The sequence below is a fragment of the Microcaecilia unicolor genome, chromosome 8 (genome assembly GCF_901765095.1).
Source record: "Microcaecilia unicolor chromosome 8, aMicUni1.1, whole genome shotgun sequence".
Classification (NCBI taxonomy): Eukaryota; Metazoa; Chordata; class Amphibia; order Gymnophiona; family Siphonopidae; genus Microcaecilia; species Microcaecilia unicolor.
Genome location: NC_044038.1, coordinates 61,528,398 through 61,548,416, shown reverse-complemented (window position 1 = coordinate 61,548,416; position 20,019 = coordinate 61,528,398). Strand labels below are relative to the sequence as shown.

The 20,019-nt window shown below is 47.9% G+C and overlaps 1 protein-coding gene across 6 annotated transcripts in view; it reads left to right on the top strand.

Moving 5' to 3' along the window:
* The window catches only part of SLX4 (SLX4 structure-specific endonuclease subunit), a 125,219-nt gene that overhangs the window by 40,513 nt on the left and 64,687 nt on the right, over nucleotides 1-20,019 (top strand). For all 6 annotated transcript variants that reach the window (XM_030211227.1, XM_030211228.1, XM_030211225.1 and 3 more), the window contains 2 exons: nucleotides 9,302-9,528; nucleotides 19,270-19,586. In XM_030211227.1, the coding sequence (XP_030067087.1) occupies nucleotides 9,302-9,528; nucleotides 19,270-19,586 (544 nt within the window). The remainder of the gene's footprint in view (nucleotides 1-9,301; nucleotides 9,529-19,269; nucleotides 19,587-20,019) is intronic.

The window sequence follows — 20,019 nt, the reverse complement described above, 5'->3', positions numbered from 1 at the left end:
ACACTCCCAGATATTTAAGAGGCGCCCCATTGTCTAATACTGTTATATCCCTTCCCCCCTCTACATTTGCAGCACCATACACTGACAGCGCTTTTGATTGCTGCTGATAATATCCCAGTGCCTCTAAGACTAACGATACCATAGCATGGTCAGAAATGTCCGCTGCTCCTATGTTTACCGAGAGCACCTCCGGGAAAATTGAACGTGCCACTAAGATGTAGTCAATCTGTGAATAAGTCCCGTGTGCTCTTGATAAATGGGTAAAATCCTTCTCCCCCGGGTGCAGGACTCGCCAAGCATCCACCATCCAGACTCTGCATAAATGCTGGCATGACTCTGGCCCTTGGGCCCCCTCGGTGTGCCATGCCTGGTGCTGAGCAATCTTTTAAGGGGCTAACCACCAAATTAAAATCCCCCATTACCATTAACTTTAAAGATTTGTAGGGCCTGCACACCTGCACTAGATCATGGTAAAGTTTTGGGTTGCAATTGTTGGGCCCGTATAATGCTAGTAATAGTAGTTCCCTGCCCTGTAACCAGAGGTGTATTAGCACATATCTTCCTTTGGAGTCTGTCAGTAGGAGTTCCGACTTTGCTGCTAAGCCTTTTCTTATTAGAATTGCCACCCCTCCTTTATGTCCCTCTGCTGGGGAGGCATAAACCTCCCCAACCCAATTTCTCTGCAACATTTGGTGTTCCTCCTGTGAAAAACGTGTTTCCATATCATCGTGCTGATCAATCCATAGACTGGTGGGTTGTGTCCATCTACCAGCAGGTGGAGATAGAGAGCAATCCTTTTGCCTCCCTATATGTGGTCATGTGCTGCCGGAAACTCCTCAGTATGTTCTCTATCTCAGCAGGTGGTGGTCACACACAGCAGCAGCTCTGGCTAGGTCTCCAAGCCTAATTCTTAGGTTTTGTTGAGTACCTGGGGTTGAGGGCTCTTCTTGAGCAAGTGCAAACCTGGTGGTGCCAGGTCCCTCCTTTTCTCCCCCCTCCCGCTGGCTCCGTTAAAAAAAAATAAATTTGAACGTTCTTTAAGGGTGTTTATTTCAACGTTTATATCAGCATTTATTGCAGCTGCTCACTGGGACACCAGTTCGTTACAGCTCGGAGCGAGAAGCAGGTAATTTTTACCTTTTGTAGCGGGCAGGGGGTTCCCCGATTGGTCTCCACGTGGCTTATGGCGTCGGAGGGCGAGGGCGCGAAGAATCGCTCCCCGGTCCGCGTGTGCGCGTCTAGCGGGGATTTCAAAGCCTGAATTGCCTTTTTTGGGCGTCAGTTTGGAGTCCGGTCAGTGTCCCCGGTTCTTCCTCCGGTGCGGCCGTTTTTCCTGCCATAAGCGCCCATCCCCCGCTGCTCGCCCCCCCCCTCCCCCCCATTTTGGCCGGCCACTCTGCTCGGACGGCTTCTTCTTGGGCCGCCCTCGAGGTAGGAGATGTTAATGCTATGGTCGCCCTTGATTCGGGCGAAGGCAAGAAAGCGGCAAAGTTAAGCGCCGTTCTTCCCGCGTGGCTCCTCGGAGTTTCGCGCCGGACGCCATTTTGGATGCACAGCATGTTTCTCCCCCGCTCTTGCGAGCGCCGGTTGAGGGTGCGTCTAGGGCCGTGGCCCAGGCTGCAGAAGTGCACAGTTTGGGGGGTTTCTCCCCTGAGTTCATTTTGCTGCTGCATCAGGCTTTTCTTATGCAAAACGCTGCCCCTGCTCCCCTGTCTGATAAAGGGGGTTGAAGCCTCCGGAAGCAAACGCCCTCGGGTGGATTTCCAGGCCCTAGAGCACTCTGTCTCCTCTGATGTAGATGAGAGCAGCGTATCTGAGTTCTCCCAACGGTCCTTTGGGGATTCCTTGGAGGAGACGGATTCCCGCTCGGATGGAGTGGATGACCCCTCTGCAGCGCGGATCTTTCGCTCAGAGGATTTGCCCAACCTGTTAGTGCAGGCCATGAGCATTTTGAAGATTTCCTCTCCGGAGGACGTCTCTCCCTCAGCCTCTGCTGGCTCTGCCATTATGCTGGGGACGAAGCGCCCGCCTAGAACCTTCCACATCCATGAGGCCATGCACACCTTGATTTCGGCTCAATGGGATTTCCCAGATGCGAGCCTTAAAGTGGCTAGGGCTATGTCCCACCTCTATCCTCTGCTTGAAGGTGAACGGGAGGCCTTTCTTTGGCCTACCGTGGATTCTTTAATCATTGCGGTGACTAAGAAAACGGCGTTGCTGGTGGAAGGTGGCACGGCCTTAAAGGACGCCCAAGACAGAAGATTGGAGGCGGCTTTAAAGTCGTCCTTCGAGGCGGCTGCTTTAAGTTTGCAGGCCTCAGTTTGTGGCTCCTATGTGGCCAGGGCGTGCCTGATGATTGTGCAGCGGGCTTCCCCCTCGGATCCTTCCTTGAGGGCTGATTGGCCGGCCCTGGAATCGGGCTTGGCCTACTTGGCAGACTTGCTGTATGATGTCTTGAGAGCCTTGGCTAAAGGTATGGCTCAGACAGTCTCTGCACGGCGCTGGCTTTGGCTGAAGCATTGGTCTGCTGACCACGCCTCTAAGTCTCGCCTGGCTAAGTTGCCTTTTAAAGGCAAGCTGCTCTTTGGGGTCAAGCTGGACAAGATTGTGACCGATCTCGGCACGTCTAAGGGCAAGAGGTTACCGGAGGTCAGGGCTCGGGCCAGTGGTGCCCGCCCCGGTTCCTCCAAAGGACGGTTTCAGGAAGCCCATCGGTATCGCCCGGGCAAGTCGGGTTCCTCTGCCCCCTCTTCCTTCAAAAGGAACTTCTCCCCCAAGCAGCATTCCTTTCGCAGAGACCGCCATCCCGGAGGTGCGTCCTCCGGTCCTCCCCCAGGGTCTCGTACCCAATGTCGCGGCCCTGGTCCATGGCCCAGAGCAGATTGGAGGATGCCTATCCTCGTTTCTGGGCGAGTGGACCAGGGTAACTTCAGACGCTTGGGTGCTGGAAGTCATCAGAGACGGCTACAAGCTAGAGTTCTGCCGATCCTTAAGAGACAGGTTTGTGCACTCTCCCTGCAAGTCTCCGGTCAAAGCTGTGGCAGTGCAGCAGACTTTGGACAATCTGATCCGCCTGGGTGTGGTTGTTCTGGTGCCAGAAGATCAGCTTGGCAAGGGACGTTACTCCATTTACTTTGTGGTACCAAAGAAAGGAGGTTCTGTACGGCCTATCCTCGACCTCAAAGAGGTCAATCGGGCCTTGAAAGTTCAACACTTCCGAATGGAGACTCTCCGCTCTGTTATAGCGGCAGTGAAGGCAGGGGAGTTCCTGGCATCCTTGGACATCAAGGAAGCTTACTTGCATATTCCTATCTGGCCTCCTCATCAACGCTTTCTGCGTTTTGCAGTCCTGGGCTGACACTTCCAGTTCAGAGCCCTCCCGTTCGGGTTGGCTACTGCTCCGCGGACCTTCTCCAAAGTAATGGTGGTCATCGCGGCCTTCCTACGCAAGGAAGGAGTACAAGTCCATCCTTATCTGGACGACTGGTTGATCCGAGCCCCCTCTTATGCAGAGTGCGGCAGAGCTTCAGACCGGTTGATTGCTCTTTTGAGCTCCCTGGGGTGGATCATCAACTGGGAGAAAAGCCAGCTGCGCCCGACTCAGTCCCTGGAGTATCTGGGAGTTCGTTTCGACACCCAAGTGGGCAGAGTGTTCCTGCCAGACAATCGGATTGTCAAGCTTCAGGCTCAGGTGGACCAGTTCCTAGTAGCCTCTCCTCTTCGGGCTTGGGACTATGTGCAGCTGTTGGGCTCTATGACGGCCACGATGGAAGTAGTGCCCTGGGCCAGGGCCCATATGAGACCTCTACAGCACTCTCTGCTGCAGCGATGGACTCCAGTGTCGGAGGATTACGCTGTGCACCTTCCCTTGGATCCAGCGGTGCGCAAGGCGCTGAGCTGGTGGCTGAGGCCAGACAAGCTGTCCGCAGGAATGCCTCTTTTGACCCCGGAGTCGGTTGTCGTCACGACGGATGCCTCTTTGACGGGCTGGGGAGCCCACTGCTTGGGAAGGATAGCGCAGGGGCTCTAGTCTCCTGCAGAGGCAAAGTGGTCTATCAACCTCCTGGAACTCAGAGCCATTCAGTTGGCACTTTTGGAGTTTCTCCCGGTACTGGCGGACAATGCCACGGCTGTGGCCTATGTCAATCGCCAGGGAGGTACCAAGAGCGCCCCTCTAGCCAAGGAGGCCATGCATCTATGCCAGTGGGTGGAAGCGAACCTGGAACAGCTGTCGGCGGCCCACATTGCGGGTGTCATGAATGTCAAGGCGGACTTTCTCAGTCGCCATACCTTGGATCCCGGAGAGTGGCAGCTATCGGCTCAGGCGTTCTTGGACATCACGAAGCGCTGGGGCCAGCCGAGCCTAGATCTGATGGCGTCATCGGCCAATTGCCAAGTGCCGTGCTTTTTCAGCAGAGGACGGGACCCTCGATCTCTGGGAGTAGATGCTCTTCTCCAACAGTGGCCGACACAGGAGCTTCTCTATGTGTTCCCGCCCTGGCCCATGTTGGGCAGGGTGCTAGACCGGGTGGCAAAGCATCCGGGCCGGATAATCCTGGTGGGTCCGGACTGGCCCAGACGTCCCTGGTATGCGGACTTCTTCAGGCTCTCAGTGGACGGCCCTCTGTGGCTGCCAGCGGAGCGGGGCCTGTTGCATCAGGGTCCCGTGGTGATGGAGGATCCCTCCCCCTTTAGTCTTATGGCCTGGCTATTGAGCGGCAGCGTCTGAGGAAGAAGGGCTTCCCAGACAAGGTCATTGCTACTATGCTGAGAGCGAGGAAGCGCTCTACTTCTACTGCTTACGCCAGGGTTTGGCGTACCTTTGCATCGTGGTGTGAGGCAGGCTCTCTTTCTCCCTTCACTGCTCCAATTTCTTCAGTGTTGGTGTTCCTGCAAGAAGGTCTGGAGAAAGGCCTGTCGCTCAGTTCCCTTAAAGTCCAGGTAGCGGCTCTGGCTTGCTTCAGGGGTCACCTGAAGGGTGCTTCCCTGGCCTCGCAGCCAGATGTGGTGCACTTTCTCAAGGGAGTTATTCACCTATGCCCTCCTCTGCACTCTGTGGTGCCTGCGTGGAATTTCAATCTAGTGCTAAGAGCCTTGCAGAAGTCGCCTTTTGAACCCTTGTCGAGGGCATCTCTGAAAGACCTGACGTTTGAAAGCAGTCTTTTTGGTGGCTATCACTTCAGCCAGACGAGTTTCCGAGCTCCAGGCGCTATCATGTCAAGAGCCCTTCCTGCAGTTCACTGAGGCAGGAGTGTCTATTTGCACTGTGCCTTCCTTCCTGCCCAAGATTGTTTCTCGTTTCCATGTGAATCAGCAGCTCTGTCTACCCTCCTTTCGTAGGGAGGACTACCCAGAGGAGTACTCTGCTCTCAAATATCTAGATGTGAAACGAGTCATCATCAGATACTTGGAAGTGACCAATGATTTCCGGAAGTCGGATCATCTGTTTGTGCTGTTCGCAGGTCCTCGTAAGGGTCTGCAGGCATCCAAGCCTAAAGTGGTACGATGGGTCAAGGAAACCATTGCAGCGGCTTATGTGGCTGCGGGGAAGGTGCCGCCTACACTGGAGCACAGGCGGCCTCGATGGCAGAGGCCGGGTCTGTCTCCTTGGAGGAGATTTGTAAGGCGGCAACTTGGGCATCGGCTCATACCTTCTCCAGTCATTACTGCTTGACTGTGGCTGCTCGGGCGGAGGCCCGGTTTGGAGCTTCAGTGTTGCGGTCAGGGATTTCTATGTCCCGCCCTGGGTGAGAACTCCTTCGGTACATCCCACCAGTCTATGGATTGATCAGCATGATGATATGGAAGGTAAAATTATGTATCATACCTGATAATTTTCTTTCCATTAATCATAGCTGATCAATCCATAGCCCCTCCCAGATATTTGTACTGTTTATATTCTGGTTGCATTTCAGGTTCAAGTTTAGTCTTCAGTTCCTGTTCAGGAGGTCTTCGTGTTCAAGTTTTATGATTGAATTCTTCTGGAGTTGAGACGATTTTGTGTTACAGTGAGCTGCTGCATTCCTCTCCCCTCCGTTTTATGGGGCTGGATTGAGACCTAAATTCTGCCGGCGCTCCCTCCCGCTTCGTGCGGCAGTAGGGCAGCCTTATATCCCTCCCGCTTCGGCGGTGTTAGGGTCAGCCAGCTCCTCCCGCGGTTGCGGTCGCAGGATAAGCCAGATCCCACCGCATCAGCGGGTGTGGTGTCCCTCCCCCGCTCCGCAGGGATGAGCTGGACGGATTCCCCTCCCCTGTTTCGGCGGTGGTGAGCTGGGCAGAGTGTCCCTTTGTGGGTGTAATTCTCTAAGTGCTGAGTCCTGCAGATTGTTTTAATATACAGGATGGAGCTTGGATATCGACATACTGAGGAGTTTCCAGCAGCACATGACCACATATAGGGAGGCAAAAGGATTGCTCTCTATCTCCATCTGCTGGTAGATGGACACAACCCACCAGTCTATGGATTGATCAGCTATGATTAATGGAAAGAAAATTATCAGGTATGATACATAATTTTACCTTCCTGAATACATGCTATATCAGCCTGCCTCCTACGTAAAGCCATCAATACTTTTGCTAGTTTGAGAGGTGATGTGATACTTCCTACATTCCATGTGTTAAATCTGACTGACTTAACCGCCATATTGACCATGCCTTGCACTGCATCACATTAATTTATCTTGTTGGGAATCAGGCGCCCAGCCTCGCCCAGATCCCTCTTGCTCTGAGTCCCTGTCTTGCTCCAGCTGATTATGTCTACCCATTCTTCCATTTGCTTTAATAGTGTCAGTGAGAGAAAAGATTAATCCCTGTATATTGTTCTTGGGTCCCTCCCTAATTCCACCTCCCTGCACTCCCTCCCTTCCCCTTCCCCTCCTTCACTCTCTCCCATAACCTTCCCTCCCCTCCTTTATTGTCCCCAGCTCTCCCATAACACCCTGTATATCTCCCCGCTAGACCGAGGAAATCGTCAATCACTGTGATATACCCCCCCCCAGCCTCCTCCCCCACCCCTTCCTTTCCACACACACCGTTCCAACTTTGTAACATTAACACATTTTGAAATCTGTTTAATACTTCCGTTAGCGCTTAATAACACATTTCAACAGAACATCTCCACACTCCACTCAACCCACCATTGTGATGATTTATTTGGGAGTGCCTTAATTTTCCTTCGGTTACTGCACCAAAGTCCAGTCCACCAAAGTACAATCTCAGTCCTCCTCATGGTGTTTGGCTGTCTGTCCTTTGGTCTGGCATTTTAAATTCACTGCTCATCTTCTTGTGCAGCGCCATCTTGACAGTCTCTTGGGCTCATGGCCTTCTGAAAAACATCCGCCTCCTTGGGCGATGTAAAAGCATGCCATGCTCTTTTGTGGAAGATTTTAAGAGTTGCTGGGTATAATAGCATGAACTTTTCTTTCTTTGCAAACAATGTGCTGCATAATGGGGTAAACTCCCGATGACGTTGCTGCAGCGCCAGTGGGTAATCCTGAAATATCTTTACAGGCTGTCCTTCATAACTGAGGCTCTTCCTCTTTTGTCGAGCTCCCCTCAGGATTTCCATCTTATGGATGAAATTGTGTACTTTGGCTATTATCACTCTGGGGCGCACCTTACCATCTTGTCTGCGGCCCAACCGATGCGTGCGCTCTAAGCAGAGCTTCCCCATGATGTCTGTTAGCGCCAGATCTGAGCTCAGCCAGCGTTCCAACACTGTTACTAGGGTTTGATCTGGATTGATTTTCCAAATCGTCCAGCATCTGTCCTTGTTCTCCTACCAGCTTTTGCAGTGCCTGTACCGACGACACCATTGCTGTCTCTCTCTCTTCTGCCTCTGCCACTCAACTTTCCAAATCTCCCGTGCGACGCACGGTATCATCCAATGCTTTTTCTATTGTCGCTATTTGCTCTGATAGCTGGGCGAACTGTGGTTCTGTTGCGCTTTTTACTGCATTTGTGATCTGCTGCAGCTGGGACTCGTTGAACAATTACGGCTCTGTGCCAGGGCTCCACGCCATCTTTATTTCTGGCGGGCCGCATGTCTTCACTTGTTCCTTCTTCCCTGCTCTGCTCGGCATCCCCACCTCTGATCAAGTGATGAAGGGATCCATATAGCGTCTGCTACTTGCGTGTGGTTTTTCTCTCGTTTACCGTGCGCATCTCCTGGATGGGTCAGAAAACCGGGGGGGGGGGGCCCCTGGGAGGAAAACAACAATGCGGCTGCTTCCCTCTAAGGCATCATGTGATCCACTCATCACAGATTCTTTTTTTTTAATATGATTATAAGGACTTTCTCAAAGGCTTGTAATTTGTTGAATATGTAAGTTACTATCTTGGTATATTAACATGCAGTTACAGAGTGAGGTGGGAGAAGGGGTATGGGATGGATGATTGGATTAGGAGGTAAATATTCTCTGAATTGGTAGGGGTCATCATGAAGTGTCCACATGAGTGATTTAATTTGATTCTTTTCTTTGATTGTGTAAAGATTTGGGAAAGAGGTATCGTTGTACAGTGGAGGGTGGAGAGTGGGTAAACACACAAAATAAAATTTGAAACATGCCATATTATGGAACTATATAAGATGATATGGGTTTGTATATTGGAAAGATCATAATTGTATCTTCTGTTTGTTACAATGTTGATGGTTGTTTCTTAATAATAAAAGAGGAATATTACAAAAAAATGTGATTGTTTTAGGGCTGGGAGACTGTATTAAGGAAGTGCAATTATAGAAGGGATTTAAAAAAAGAGCAGCTTGATGGATTTGAGTCACTCTTGAAATGAAAATGCACAAAACATTTTTGTTGTCAAAACAGTTACTGGTTTAATTGACACTATTAAGATTTTTATTTGATTTTGTGTGACATATCAGGGTATGTTTGTTGTCTTTAAGCAGCCAAATCATTTCTGACCAATTCAGGTTTTTGAAACAGTTAAAAATTACAAGAGGAAGAGCAGGAGGACTAGAGAATGTAGTTTTGCCCAAGAGGTAAGAGAAGGAGTAATGAAAAAGATGTGGACAGAGGAGAATGAGGAGGAGCATGGAAGAGAACAGAATGAGCGATAGGAAAGTAGCGTTGGTGTTGCCAGCCCCATAAAATATAAACCAGTAACAGCAACACCTATGCTGAGATTCACTTTGTTGGTTCTACGTTGTTTCTTCTTTTTATTTTTTATTTAAAAGAAACATTTAACAAGTTGGAATACACTGAAGAATGATAACTAATAATGGTGAAAAAATATATTTCAGCAGTGAGCCTCAACTGTAGATCCACTCTCCTTTCCTGTGTTTTAGTGGTCAGCTCACAGGGTCAAAGCGGAAGGGGTCTGCCAAGGAGAAGGAAGCTGCAAAGAAGAAGAAGAAGACCATCAAGAATGACTCAGAGATTGAGAACCTTCTTCTTGCCATGGTGATGTCTCGCTCTCTGCTGCAGCAGGACAGCCCACAGTTAACAGACATTGAGCCATCCATTGGCTCAAGGTTGGAGAATGATTTTCCAATCAAGATAAATCAAGGAACAGGTACACTGCATGTAACACTCAATATTGCCTACAAAATGCTTTTTACCATGGTGCACTCAGCTTGCCTCATGTAAGCCAATTCTTTTTCTAGTGTTCCTTATTGCCCATGCCAGACCACTCTAGACAAGTGGGTTATGTCCCTCTGCCAGCAGATGGAGACAAAGAAAAAAAAACCCCTCAAATCTGACTTCATTCTCTGTAAAGAGGGCTGTTGCTGTCTTAAGTATTTGGTATTTTTTACTTCAGCAATAGTGCTTCTGGGATGGCTAAAGTGCTCCCTTGTCATCCCCATCAGACCAGCCCAAAAACAATGGATTGTGCAGTTAATCAGTCGATGGAGACAGAGACCAATTGCTCGTGAGCTCTACCCTATAAAATGTATTGTGCAACCCAAACTCACTAGTTTTTCCTCTGTCTTCAGCAAATGGTGACAAACTGAGCATCAGTTGGTCTGGTCTGCTGTGGTTAGCTCCTAAGCCAGTTGGAGAACTGGTGACAGGGCAAGAAGAAGGGTCGAAATCCAAGGCCTAATTTGGGGGGAAAAAAGAAGCCACAAGAATACTCAGAAGAATCTTAGTCCCTCTCCTTCTTTCCCTGAGATAGTAGTATTTTGCATCCTATTCCTTTTTTTTTCTTCTTCTTATTCCTTTCCTCCAACTCTGTTATAATAAAAAAAAAAAAACCCCAGCACAAGGGACAGCAGTGCTGAGAAGAGGTAAAGCCATTTTACTGGAAGCAGTAAATGTGCTGCTTTGACGGAGTTAAATTTGCTTTGATTCAGGGACTTCCAACGATTTAATCGGGTGGCATGGCAGTGTTGGAGATCTGGACTGATACTGTATAGCAACCCTCACCCTGAGCTTGCGACTCACCTGAGAGCTGTAATTTGTAAGCTACCTGTCCCCAGAAAGTACTGGGAACCGACCACACAGGCTAAAAAAATAAATAAAAGCACAATGATCTCTGAGGGGTGACTTGAGCTGTGGACTCCAATGGCTTGTGCCATGTGCGTGGTGCCTCTCCTGAGGTGCCGTCTGATTCCGAGGACAATTCTGCAGCACATTGATCACTGCAGCGGCAAGGTCCTGCTGACTCTGCGCCACTTACTAAAGCAGATTTTAAAGATTGAGTCACAAAGATGAAAAATGAATTCCAGGGTGTCCACGGTAAAATCAAAGAGGCAGTGAGAGACATCAGACAGGAGCTGGCAGAGTTAGTGGGCCGCATGGAAGATGTTGAAAAGCTGATTGATGAGTAGAGAACTGCAGTGAAAAAGCTCCACGCGACTACCATGGCCTTTTACAAGGATCAGGGAGATATATTGAGCCAGGTGGAGGACCTGGAAACCAGTCCAGGAGGCACAACGTGTATTGGGGGCATAAGCGACCCAGAGGAGTACCAAAAGCTGCTCCAAAGCATTTATACTTTAGTAACTCATGGGGAGGTCTGTGTGAGTGGTGGTGCTGTTAAAGCAATCCTGGTGGCCAGAGCACACAGGGCCTTAAGCCCCAAGAAAGCTGACTCTCCTAAGGATATCATGGCTTGTCTTCATAAGGACAAAGAATTGCTGCTGCGCAAGACCAAGGAGAAGGGGTCCATCACTTGGCAGAACCATAAAGTGGAAATCTTCCAGGAATTATCAGCTATCACACTTCAGCGCTGCAGGGCATTCAAAGAGGTGCTTGCAGTACTTTGACAGCATTCCCTTAAATATAAGTGGTTAATCCCTTTTGGCCTTCTGATCACCATTCACAGATCTCATCGGCAAGTCATTGCTCCAGGGTTCGAGGTCATCAGGCTGAGCACACCACAGCTGGCGGTGATGCACAAGTTGGCACAGTACCGATGGCAGGCAGTGCCTAAAGGGCCTAAGAAGTGGTTTCTGGTGAATCAGATGTCTACCTCAGCAGCTCGGATGGAGCCGGGCCGTAGCGGCACTGGAGAGTTCGATTGTTCTAATCTGCTGTTTTGTTGCTTGGGACTACTATATATCCCGTTTGGGGACCAGAGAACTGGTTTGCATGTATGGAGATGAAGGTGTGCATGTTGTAAGTGGTGAATGTGGTTGGTTGTGTGAGTTTTCAGGATGGGTGTGGGTTGTGAACTAAAAAGGGCACAGTGCCTGACGGTGTTGAGTGAAGTCTTGGTAGGAGTTGGGAGTAGAGAATGATACGGTGACAAAATTTGTCCCCGTCCCCACCCTGTCTCCGTGGGTTCTGTATCTGTCCCATCCCCATGGGCTCTGTTCTTATCTGCAGAAGCCTTGAACACTTATGATTTTTATATTTAAATCTTTTTATTAAAGTATAAAAAGGAAACATGTACTTAATTTTTCTTTGAAACATGGATAGAAAGTACCCACAGGCTAATTTTGAATCTATATCCTTAATTAAACTTCTACAAAGTATTGTAATTGACTCATGGAATCCTGTGGTAGCTGGTACTACAGTAGATAAAACATCATAGGTCAATGTGTAATACATAATCAGTACTAATCAATAATCAGGTCTGACAGCTGAACTGTACTTAAATCTCTTTAGAAAACCAGTAACATAAAAATTCAGTAATAGCAGTAAAGCACTCTGGTATATGTCAGTAAACTGGAAAGAGAGAGGTAATGACACTTCCTTAGCGTCCCTCCGGATTGGCCCAGAATGTTACTAATGGGTTGTTCACGTCTTCCAGCAGGTGGAGACTGAGAACTGTGACTCTAGAGAGAGAGCCAATAAGAGCCCTTGCCAGCTAGAGAAAGATCCAGTATTCTCAGTCTCCAGCAGGTGGAAGGTGGTGAGCCCTTTAGTCTCATTCCTTGCAATCTCTCTTCTATGGTTTTCCTTTGTTTGGTTTGTTTTTAAGGCTTGGCATAGAGTTTTTTTTTTTTTTCCTCTGTGTAGAATATTAAGTCAGGCTGTGCATCCGAGGTTTTGTCTGTTGATAGAGGCTGAGGCCCGTGGGGGTCTCTTACAACCTCGGGGGTGTCACACTTGGGTTTCCTGGTCCCTCCCCCCATGTCCTCCCTAGCATTGGAGTGATGCATTTGTGTCCTTGATTGTGCCTCAGTCTCTTCGGGGGAAGAGCTGTACAGGCAGGGAGAGGCAGCTACTTAAAAAAAATTACAGCTATCAGCTGTTCAGTCAGTGCAAGCTAGCAAGGCAGCTCCTTTTCCTCCCTTTGCGGCTAGCCTTTCCTTCTCCTCTTGCTGCTTTTGCTGTGGCACAGGTTTAAAAAAAAAAAAAAAGGAGAGCGCCGGTTTCAGCGACAAGTTCCGCAGCTGTGCTGGGTGTCGGTGGTGCAGTTTTTAAGCCAGTGGCTGTGGCAAGTGCTCTGCAGTGCTGGACAGTCCTCAGAGATAGGGACATGACTTTTTAGTTAGCAGCGCCTGTATCGGGGTGGTCCGATTCGGGCGGCTCTTGTTTGCTGCTGTCTGCTTTGGTTTTGGCGGGAATGCCACCATTTTTTGTCTTAGATTCTTGGCTCGCAGTTTTCTTGGTGCCTTTGCTTTCAGGTGACTGCATCTGTTTTGCCAGCTGTATCTGCAGGGGGGACGTGGATACTGAGCACTGCGGCTCATTTTTCGGTTCTTGGTCCTTTTGCCAGGATGTCTGTTTTTCTGTACCATCTGTTCTATGAATGGTTTGGTCAGGCATCTTGGGATTCCCCTCAGCTTCTCTTCTTGTTTATTTTGCCCTTCAGAACAGCTTGGCTCACAGGTCTAGGCAGGCTGCTTTTCTCATTTGGGGAGGACTGCAAGTCCTCCCTGAAGGAGGTTGGCATGTTTTGCAGTGTATAGCGATCCTTCTATTTTATTTGTTTTTTTGCATGGGCAGCTTACATGCTTATATTTCCAGTTCCTGTCAGTGTCATTTGATGTCATAAAGTTGAATACGGGGCAGATTTCCTGGAGTTTTCCGTTTGAAAGTTTCTGGTTTTAATTCTGGGTGTTATAAATGTGAGTGCTGCTCAGGTATCAGAGGAGTACTCCCTCAATACAAGTATTTACTTTGCAGGCAGCTCTGAATAAAAGTATTTGTGATTCTTTTCAGTGTACAGTGTATGTGCTCTCTTGTTTGTATGCTGTCTTACAGTAGGTAATTATTTTGCTCTATTTTTTTTACCTTAGTGTACCTATGTGGTGCTTCTAGTGTGGTTAGGTATGTTTGGTACAGAGTTTAGCTTAAGTTAGGCTTTTATGGCTTTTCTTGCGTTGGGCGTGAGCTCATCACTGGACTTCTCGGCTGGTGGGGCTGGGAGTAGCCTTCGCGCGCTCACATACAGGCTTTTGATTCCTGACTTTTGAGAGCAAACACCCCACTTTGCTCAGTCCACAGAGGGCTGAAGCTGCTCTTGCTAACTCACGCTCTGCCTTGATTTAAAAAAAAATAAAAAAAGTTGGTGTGAGGCACGGTGTATGGATTTTTGGGAGGATTGTTGGATGGGGTCTTAATAAGTTCCAAAGGGATGTGTTAGTTCTCCTCTTTCATGATAATTATTAGTAAATGATTTTTTTGCATTTCTTGCAGCATGTGCCTAGCTTCAGTCTACAGAGCTGAGAAGTAGTTTGCATCTAGATCTGTCAGGGGTTATATCGCGATAATTGCAAAGGCTGTGTAGTAGTGTTGGAAGTGTGCCAGTATCTTCTCTACGACTGTGGCAATGGAAAAAGAAAAAGTCACTGTACTTGTGTACATACTCCTGGTGGCAAGTAGCATGGATCCAATTCAGCGCCTGTTGTTGAGGCGGTGCTCAGGGAACCTGCCTATGTGAAAAAGGGTCGGTTAATGTACCGTACTTATTGAGTTCTAACTGTAGTATACAGTCTATGCTCATTCTGTATCCTAGTCCCGCCTAATTTCCACTCAGTTTGGCAATGTGGAGTTCATGCGAATTAGCATGTGCTAGCCACCATGTCTCCTCAGTAATGGCTTACCTGCCTGTGCAGAATCAGTTTACCCATGCCAGTTCTCATAGTCCTTGCTTAGCGCACTTAGTAAATGGCCCACACGGAGAATTTTTGGCTGCTCTGATTCTACCAGCAGCATATCTTCATAATCTTTTTGGACAGCGCATCTACATTTTTTTTTCTCGGCTTGCAGGGGTGACCGTGCTCTATCAGTTTCAGCCGCTGCCTTTCAGGCTTGCAAGTGCTCTTAATAGGCTTACCAAGGTGATGGTAGTAGTGGAGGTGTCTTTCAAAACAGAGGACTTCCTCTTTCATCAGTTCCTGCATGATTGGCTGATCAGAACAGTCATAGCAGAAGAGTGGTCAGGCCATCCACCGAGTCAGGCTCCATTGTTTTGCAGTCCCTAGGTTGGGTAGTGCACTCGCAGCAGAGTTGTCTACTGTCTCTCCAGTTGCTGGAGTGTCTAGAGGCTATTTCCATAATCAGTTGGAGCGGATTCTTCCTTTCCCGGTCCATAGCCTCAAGTTGCAGTCTCAGTTTCGCCTGCGGTTACAGTCCTCGAGGCCGAAAGCAAGGTATTCTATTCAGGCTGGGTTCAATAGTGCCAGCAATAGAAGCAGTGCCCTGAGCATGGGTTCACACGCGGCCTTTTTAAAACTCTCTGTTCTCCAGGTAGTCGCCGCAGAGGTATTCTCTGCAGACAAATTTTGTCCCTGCTTTTTTTTTTTTTTTTAATCATTTATAATTTTTCATTTTACAAGGGTCACTTGCAGTAATACAGAGATGACTGTACATTAATACAATATTAGAGGAAAACAATCTCAACTAAATAAATGGATTATATACAATCTTTCTCTTTCTTAGACCACAAAATAAATAGGGAGAGTGAAACAAGACAAGGAGATCAATTAAACAACAATAAACAAAGAAAACGTGGTATTAACCTGATTATCCCCAGTTGTTATTTATCTGAATCATTATTCCACATTGATCGTCTGGTTGGCTTCTTCAAACCCAAGACAGTGTATAGTCAATTTCGTTGGAAACATACTTATTGTCCAATATTAGTGGAAATAATACACCTAAATTTAATTTTTTTTCTCTTTTAAAACCAGAAATTATTTAACAATACAAACACTTGAATCTCTAATCCAATTCCCACTGATTAAGGTAATCCCAGTTTCGCAGGCTTCACTCCTTTTGAATTAATATACTAAGAGGAATCATTTCAGAGGAAAAAACTTTAGGAGTCATACCCGGAACTCTGGGAAAACAACAATCTCGATATTAATCATCTGTAATAATATTCATTTTCAAATTTTTCTGGTGTATTATCATTTTCAAAATCTTAACTGTTTCCTACTCCTGTAGAACTTCATTTGCTGTATCAATTTTTCATTCTCAAAGGATTCGATTTGATTATCCATGTGGCTTACTAATAAGATTATATCTGAAGCAAAATTATTTACTACCACCGTTAGGTCCTGGAGCGCCTTCCAGATGATATTCAATGTAATCTCCATGGGAGCCAAAAACTCCAAGCTGATAGCTCTTACTGGTTTAGGAGTGGCACCGCCGACACGGGTTCAGCTGTAAACGACTTCCGTTTTAGCATACACTCCTAACTCACTCCTCCACTCCTTTGGACATGGTGGTTAAATGACTTGAGAGCGATGAAGTTGTTTCCAGGTCCAAGAGCATCGACGCTCCTTCGCCGGCGCTAATCAAAGGACTCATCAACCCAATCATCTGTGGGCAGCTCATCGCGCAGCAGTCCCACACTTGCTGCTCAGGGGGACAAAACGCTGGTCATCAGCAGCTGACCCCCCCCCCCCCCCCCCCATTTCCCCTTCCTCTCAGTTAAGGTAACTGCAAATGCAGAGAGGAAATTTCAAGTAAACAAAGACAAAACTTCAGAGGGCAGCTGGGCCGTTGAGCGTACGAGCTTCAGGTCACCATCTTTCCACTCTCCCTAGTTTGGGACACTCTTTGTCTGGTTTCTCCTCAGAGGCCTGTCTGATATGGGTAACCCTTCAGCTTAGCCCTCTGAGTCATTGAAACACAGAAGCCCCTCCACCACTACAAGGTGGTGTCCCTTCGGAGGGGTTTGTCCCTGTCCCTTCGGAGGGGTTTATCCCTGCTGAAGCAGGTGGAGGGCACCCTCCTGGGGGCTCTGGAGGTCCAATCTATTCAAGGGTGGGCCCTTGGAGCACCCGACACGGATAGTCATCTCAATAGATGCCGGTCTCGGGGGGCTGAGGTACTTACTGACATTGTGCTCATGGTCTCCAGTCTTGACAGGAGACAGCTTGCCCGATCTACCTTAGGGACACCAGAGCACTTCGGATGACTCCCTGGGCGTTTCGTCGCTGGCTGGCGGTTTAGTCGGTTCTCATCATATATAACATTCGGCAAGAACTTCTGCTCTGGGCGAATTCACATTGTGTAGCTCTTTCCGCGGCTCATGTCACAGGCATTCAAAACATTCAGGCAGACTTTCTAGGTCGAAATGCGTTGGATCCCAGAGAGTGGGTTCTCAGCGTCTAGCGTTTCAAGCAATGGCAGATCATTGAGGACTTTCAACGATAGTTTCTTTTGCGTCCGTGCTCAATGCGAAGCTTCTTCTATACGTCAGTCGCAAGACCCAAGAACATAGAGGGGAATAACGCTCCTTTGTTTTTGGCTGGCCAGTCTACTCTAGGTCTGGCCTCGGAGACCTCTCTTAGGCCCTCTCTTTCGGAGGATTCCAATACTCGAAGGCCGAGTGTTTTTGGTGGAGTCGGACTAGCTTTGCAGGCCTGGGTGCACTAATCTTTGGGTCCTTCCAGTCAGTTTTCCTATTCGGTTTCTACAGTAGATAGGTCTTCTGGGTCAGAGTCCGATGTCTTCTCCGGATCTGCTTGTTTTTGTCTTATGACTTGGCTCATGAGCAGACATAGTTGGCAATCAAACGGAGTGTACTCGGTGAGCATATGGGTCTCTATGCTTCAGTTGGGGCATCAGTCTGCGTTCCTAACTTATATCAGGTCTGGTGGACTTCTTGAAGCGTGGTGGGAGGAGCTGTATTTCTCTTCCTTTAGCAAGGTCTTGACAAAGCTCTACCTTTGGCCTCTCTTAGGGTACAAGGTGTCGCCTTGTCCTGTTTTTCCGTGGTTCCGCTCTAGGTAAGGCGTTGGCCTTCTAGCCGGGATTTTATTTTGTGCGGGGTAAACCTTATGCTCCTCCTTCCCGGTCGGTTGTTTTACTGCTTGGCATCTTTGTTTGGTGCTCTCGGTTCTAACCAAGCCTCTGTTTGAGCCTTTGACTTCCAGTCCTTTATGAGTCTTGGCACTTAACTCAGTATTTTGGGGGACTATCGCTTCGGCTCGGCAAGTTGCAGAACTGCAGTTTCTTTCTTGTGTGTCTCCGATTTTGGACGTCTCTAAGGGTCGGGTGGTGTTACACCCCATTCCCTCTTTTTGTTTTTGTTACATTTGTACCCCGTGGTTTCCCACTCATGGCAGGCTCAGTGCGGCTTACATGGGGCAATGGAGGGTTAAGTGACTTGCCCAGAGTCACAAGGAGCTGCCTGTGCCTGAAGTGGGAATCGAACTCAGTTCCTCAGTTCCCCAGGACCAAAGTCCACCACCCTAACCACTAGGCCACTCCTCCACTCCAAAAGTCTTAGGTTCCAAGGGCTTGTCTCAGTGCCTCTTGTCTCTAGTTGGTGGTATTGTCTTGGCTCGGTCTTCTTCAAGATTGTATGTCTGGTGCCACTTGGAATCTTTTCTTGTCTGGGAAGTTTTCAAGCTGTAGTTAGTCTATGGAAGTTTGTGCCATAATTGTCTGTTTCTTCTGGTCAGGGCTTTGCACAAATGGATCATGGCTTCTAATCCTATGGTTTCTCTTTGGCTTAAAGACGTGATTGCTTCCGCTTATTTGCTCTCCAGAAATTCGATACGGCGCTTTCCATGACAGGCAGCCTCTTCGGAGAGTTATTTCTAAGGGTGGTCCCTTGTTTGTCTTTGTATTCTTTTTCAAAGCTTTTTGGTTGGATGTGCAGTGTCGTAAGGATGTTGTGTTTGGTACAATGGTTCTTTCGGCGGGGTTACTTAGATCCCTCCCATGTTCTTACTGCTTTGTTACTTCCCATCAGTCACATTCTGGGCTGGTCTGGAGGGATTCTAAGGAAGGAGAAATTAGATCTTACGTGCTAATTTGCTTTCCTTTAGTCCCTCCAGACCGGCTCAGATCCCTCCCTCAGTGTATTCTGGTCTTCTGTTGGGTTCCTGTTGGAGCTGCATTGTACATTTGCTGGTATATACAAATAAATAAATAAGATATAGATTTAAAATAAATAAATAAAAGGACACAACAAACTTAAGTGCTCTGCCTGGAGTGGCATCTCTCAGAAGCACGTGTGATATTAGGCACTGGCTCTGTGTTGTCGAAGTGCCGGTGGCTGCTCAGGTCCACAGATGCACAGCCCAGGTTCTGCTCCTTTCCTTCTGCTTTGTTACGATAATACTGGATCTTTCTCTAGCTGGCAAGGGCTCTTATTGGCTCTCTCTCTAGAGTCACAGTTCTCAGTCACCACCTGCTGGAAGGCGTGCACAACCCATCTGTCACATTCTGGGCCAGTCCGGAGGGACTAAAGGAAAGCAAATTAGCAGGTAAGGTCTAATTTCTCCTTAGATGAGCTACCTGCACTTTCCCACCAGCACAGCTCCTTTTCATGATATGAACGTCCTGTGATTCTGCAAGATGAATATGGGGTTAGGGTGAGCAAACTGAATGTGTACCAATAGGTATGTGCAGTTATGCCACATTACTCTTTTTTTTTTCTTCATTACTACCAAAGAGAAAAAGAGTCGGAAGAAGAGGAAGGAAGCTCCAGTACCTCCACTGTTAATCCAGGATCCGGTGTCAGCCTTTCAGCAGATCCAGCAGCGGGTGGCCCTGCTCCTGACAGAGGATGACGAATCACCCAACACTCCTGTGCTTCCTCCCAGCAGGTTCTGGGAGGAGGGTGCCCCAGATTCAGCCTTGTGTCAAACATTGGCTAGAAGTGGGCACAGCAAGCTGTGGGAGAGGAGCTCACTGCAGGAGAACTATGCACCTGAATCATATTACTTGGATGCACTTGTTCCTCCACTTTCAGTGTGGAAACCACCCGAGGTAAGGACTGCTTCACAAACAGCTTTAGCAATTATTGTTTATTATCATCATTACCAGACCAGTCCAGAACCAATGAGTTATGTCCATCAACCAGCAGATGAGACAGAGTCAATCAAATGATAGAAGATTCAGCAGAAATTCAGTATGAGTAACATTTGTATAATATGGAATATATCATCAAGTTAATATGGAATATATCATCAAGTTAATATGGAATATATCATCATGTTTTGGCCTGTTTCAGTTTGACTCCATTGGAGGATTTGGGTATTTTGACCTGATTTTATAACAGGATGCCTATATGAGAAGTTCAGAAAAGTATGTGTTTTATTAAGGTTACTCAAGCACCCAGTTGCCCAGATCCAGTCCTAATAGTGCACAAGTGCTGATTTATTTTATAAAAATGTGCAGTTATAAGACAATATTCAGTAGT